A 4,443-nucleotide genomic window follows, 5' to 3' on the forward strand; every position below is an offset into this window, starting at 1 on the left:
TTTTCCCCTCATAAAAAAAAGTAAAACTAGTTATTAAAAAAAATATTCCGTCAATTCATCATTTTCTTCGTAAATTTCAGCTTTTCAGCCTCTAAATGAGAGATCTATATAGCTATTTTTTTAAATCAAAATCCATTAAAAGAGAAAATGAAAGTACTTTTGGCTGTAAGATTTTGCTCATACTTGCTTGAAAGACTTTCTTGTCTGGTGAACCAGTAGCAAGACTTGGATATAAAAGCGACCTCACAAAGAGAGCTACTAATATGCTTCCGAATTGTTGATAAATGTCACTATCTATCTCATTAGTCGTATCTAATCCATTGAACTCATTTCTTTTGCATGCTTCAAAGCGTAAGTTCTTATGTCCAACAAACATTCTGTTCGATTGTGCGGTGGAGGGCCCTTGGCGTTGCTTGAAACAGGGGGGATACGGGTGACTAGAAGGAATTTTTGTCCGCCACACACATAGATACACTGTAACATAGTGTTTACTGAGGTACTACTGAGCCTGATACTGCTGCATAGGATAGGCACCGATCATTCCTGGTTGCTGCAATCCTTGCGCGAGGGGACTCTGCGCAGCTGCAGCTGCAGCAGCAGCGGCTGCAATTTGGGGTTGACCAGGAATACCTTGCCAGGCCATTTGCATTCCCGTCATTCTGAAAAGAAAGATTTACAAACATTTAAGTCTAAAAAAATAATTTAAACGAATATGTAATTTCACTAGAGAGAGAAAGAGAGAAATAACAACAATTATGTACATCATAGAAAAAAAAAAAAAAAAAACATAATGGGTAGGAAAATAACGGAAAATCATTATTTATTTTCTTATATTGCTGTCACTATTTTCAATTAGAATCTTGTAAGGTTTTCCATTTTCTGATGAGAGTTGACATTTGATGATGTTTAATCACGTTTATGTTTTCAATTGTGATGATCGTTAACTTCTAGTTAAAGTAACGTTTAGACCCCAGCTGTGTAAAATTTCTGGCGTATGCAATGTCATCCGCGAACAAGACCAAAGTTTTTTACTTTGAGTTTAACTTTACGTACATTATACACTTGTATTATATATAAAAGCTCATACTTGGTTTTCGAAACTAACTACTAAAAGTTAGTTAAATTTGTTTTAGCAAAGAAATATGGTTCACAATTTTTTTTGCTCAGTGCTTTATACATTGTCTGTCATTAAAGGTGCAGAATTTTTGAATGAATATGCTATAGTGATTATATGATTTAATACTGAATAATGTTACAAAAACAAATTTGCTTCAGTATTAAATATTGAAGTAAAAATTAAAAAAAGATCAACTGAAATGAATCATTCCTCCCAAATGTCACTTTTCAAAAAAAAAAAGCCACAGATGCACACACAGATATACTTTTAAACTTATAACCTCCTCCTTTTTATATCAAGGGTTAAAAAGGAAGTTAAGGAGGAGGTTAAAAAAGGAGGAATTGTTTGGTGCTATTTTCTACTAAATTTTCAATTTTCCGTCACTTTGCCAGAAGAAAAGATACTATCTCACGGCTCTGAAATTTTGCTCAGGAGTTACTTGTTTACTGGTACAACTTTTCAGCATTACCGGAAAGGGTTCCCGAAATTTCCTTTTTTTTTCGATCAATAATATTTCAAAAATACAAAAATGGTATTTTTTGCGCTTTTTACGTAAATTTAAAAAACTGCCAAAGACCTTTTACTTAAATTTTAAAAGTACATGTAGAGTATGAGAGCTGAATGTTTGTAACTGATACATGCTATGCCGTTTGAATGTTTCGTCTCGATAAAAGAAAAGTAACAAATGCTGCTCTTTTCAAAGAAATAAAAAATGCTATGCACATAACAGAATCCAGAAATGGTCAAAGTGATTTATAAATATTCATCGGCGAAAACAACTCACATGGAATTTTATGAAGCTAGAGAAAAGAATATAAGTGAGTCACTGTATACTGTGTGAAGAAAATAGAGAAATTTGGCGATATTGTGTTTAGGAATATCTTATATACTTTAAAAATATATGGGAGAAAATTAGATAACCGTTATAAAAATTTCCATTGTGTTGCACCACACCAAAAAATGAATAGTTTTCCTTATTTTTGGATTATTTCGCTGAACCGTAATACAATTTAAGTATTCCTCCTCATTGATTGAATTATTAAGGATCCATTAATGTTGTCGAAGGTTGAAACGCATAACTAAATGAGCTACTGAAAAAACATCACATTGCTTAAAGGGAAGAGCCAGAAAAACTAGTAAAAACATGAAAGGGAATATGCATTTTGACGGATGAGAAAATTAAAAATATTTGAAATTTACGAGGGCTGTTCAATAAGTACTAAGACTGAATTTATAAAAAATACAGAACAACTTGAATCGTCACAATTTACATGTTTTTTTAAGAACTACTTCTGCGGGACTAAATGCATTTATTCCAACGTTCTCTCCACTTCTTAAAAACTTGTGAACGTTAAGTTCGTGAGAGCTTAGTCAAAGCCGCCTCCGCAGAGTTTAGACATGCTTTGTTGCTTTCAAAATGTTTGCTTCGTAATGGTTTCTTATGTTAAGGAAACAGCCAGAAATCACTGATGTAAAATAATTCTGTGATTTCCCTTGATGATAATAGCAGCAGTGTTAATCATTATCTCTGTGATGAACGTTGACAGTTTCCCCTCACATTCAATATCTTCCACATTTTGCCTGCCTTCCTTGAAAGCTTTATGCCATCATAAAGTAGTGACTCTAAACATTGCTTCATCTTTGAAAACTTCACGTATCATATCAAAGATCTCTGATGCTAATGTTTGCGGACGAAAACAAACTTTAATCGCATAACTTTCTTCCAATGACGCTTCCGTTTTGACAACTGGCTGCGTCTTGTAGGCGCCCGCCAACAGGCTTCAATTCAAACACGTGATACTCAGGAACATGAGTCTGTACGCACTAACTATCGGTACTTTTTGTTATTACAGACAACAGACATTTTCATGCCACAGAAATTAGTATTCCGATGAGTAGTTTCGTGGCAGTAAAATTAGCCATATTTCTTGTAGGCGCCCGTCAACATGCTTCAATTCAATCACGTGACTCAGGAACATGAGTTTGTACGCGCCAATTATCGGTAGCTTTTGTTAATACAGACAACAGACATTTTTCATGCAAAAGAAACTAACATTCCAATGAGTGGTTTTGAGGTAGTAAAATTAGTCTTATTACTTATTCAACAGCCTAGTACACGCAGGCAAACTTAAGAAAATGGTTAAGAAAATGGCCTTAAGTTTTACGGCCAAGTTTAGAATAAGTTGAAGAAAATGGTTTACGTTTGTTGACCTTTTAGTTAGTGAATTTTTTTCCTTTTCAATAACTGTTCTACCAGATATTAAAAATAAAATTTGCTTTGGTTAGCCAATTTTTCTAAAATCGATCATAGAAAATTAATAGGAAATTGAAAACAAAGATTTCAGTTAGTTAACTTTCTTGATTCTGCAAAACTGAGACTAAGATGAATATTACAAAATCATACTTATATTTATATACTTGAACAAAAAAAAAAAGATTTCAGTTAATGAAGCATTTTATTTTTGAAACCCAACTTCGATAATTGAATCGATTTTGAGCAAAAAAAAAATACGGAAATGACCCAAGAAGAATTTTTCACTCATATTTCCTTATGTTTTGAATCTCAAATTATATACCATACCAAAATAATTCATTGACATCAATTTTTAGCAGTTCAATAGAACATTAAGCACATCTATTGGTGCATTATCTTCTAATAGATGAATCCGGAATTTCTAAGTTCTTGAAATTCCCTATACGGAAAGCTGCTGTGATTTTTGGGCGTGGTGCAACACCATGGGAATATACGGTGCTAAAAAGCTGAGTATCGACAAGCTTTTATTTCAAAATAGCAAAGGCTGATACGCTCCACGTCATTACATTAAAGTAAAGCTTAGAAAGTTAGGTACCATTTTCATGGTGTTAATCTCACTCGCCTTCGGCGAAAAGACTTGTTGCCTTATGTCAGAGATCTATAGGGAATAAAAATTCATTAACGAAGTAACCTAATGGCTATAGGCTGTACCTCTGGGATTAATCAGTCATTAGATTAGAACTGCACAGTCTATGGAAGAACTTGCAGCTTTCTAGAGCTAGTTTATCATAATTTATTGATTATTTTTAACATTAATTTAGCTTTTCAATGATGCTCTAAAAGTTACTAATTTTCAAGATCAGTTATTTTGCAGTTAATCTAGTTGCAATAAAAGTGATTTTAGATAATCAACATGGTATTTAGTATCAACATGGTTTAGATAATCAACATGGATTCGCACTGCGTAGTCTATGGAAGAACTTGCAGTTTCTAGAGCTAGTTAATAATAATTCATTGATTATTCCTAACATCGATTTAGATTTTCAATGATGCTTTAAAATTTACTCATTTT

General features: G+C 33.0%; 1 protein-coding gene across 1 annotated transcript in view; it reads right to left on the reverse strand.

Moving 5' to 3' along the window:
• Positions 1-499: 499 nt before the first annotated feature.
• The window catches only part of LOC129218762 (cytotoxic granule associated RNA binding protein TIA1-like), a 146,920-nt gene continuing 142,976 nt past the window's right edge, over positions 500-4,443 (reverse strand). Inside the window, exon 9 of the mRNA XM_054853086.1 lies at positions 500-659. Coding sequence (XP_054709061.1) covers positions 500-659 — 160 coding nt within the window. The remainder of the gene's footprint in view (positions 660-4,443) is intronic.

This window comes from Uloborus diversus, chromosome 3 (assembly GCF_026930045.1).
Source record: "Uloborus diversus isolate 005 chromosome 3, Udiv.v.3.1, whole genome shotgun sequence".
Classification (NCBI taxonomy): domain Eukaryota; kingdom Metazoa; phylum Arthropoda; class Arachnida; order Araneae; family Uloboridae; genus Uloborus; species Uloborus diversus.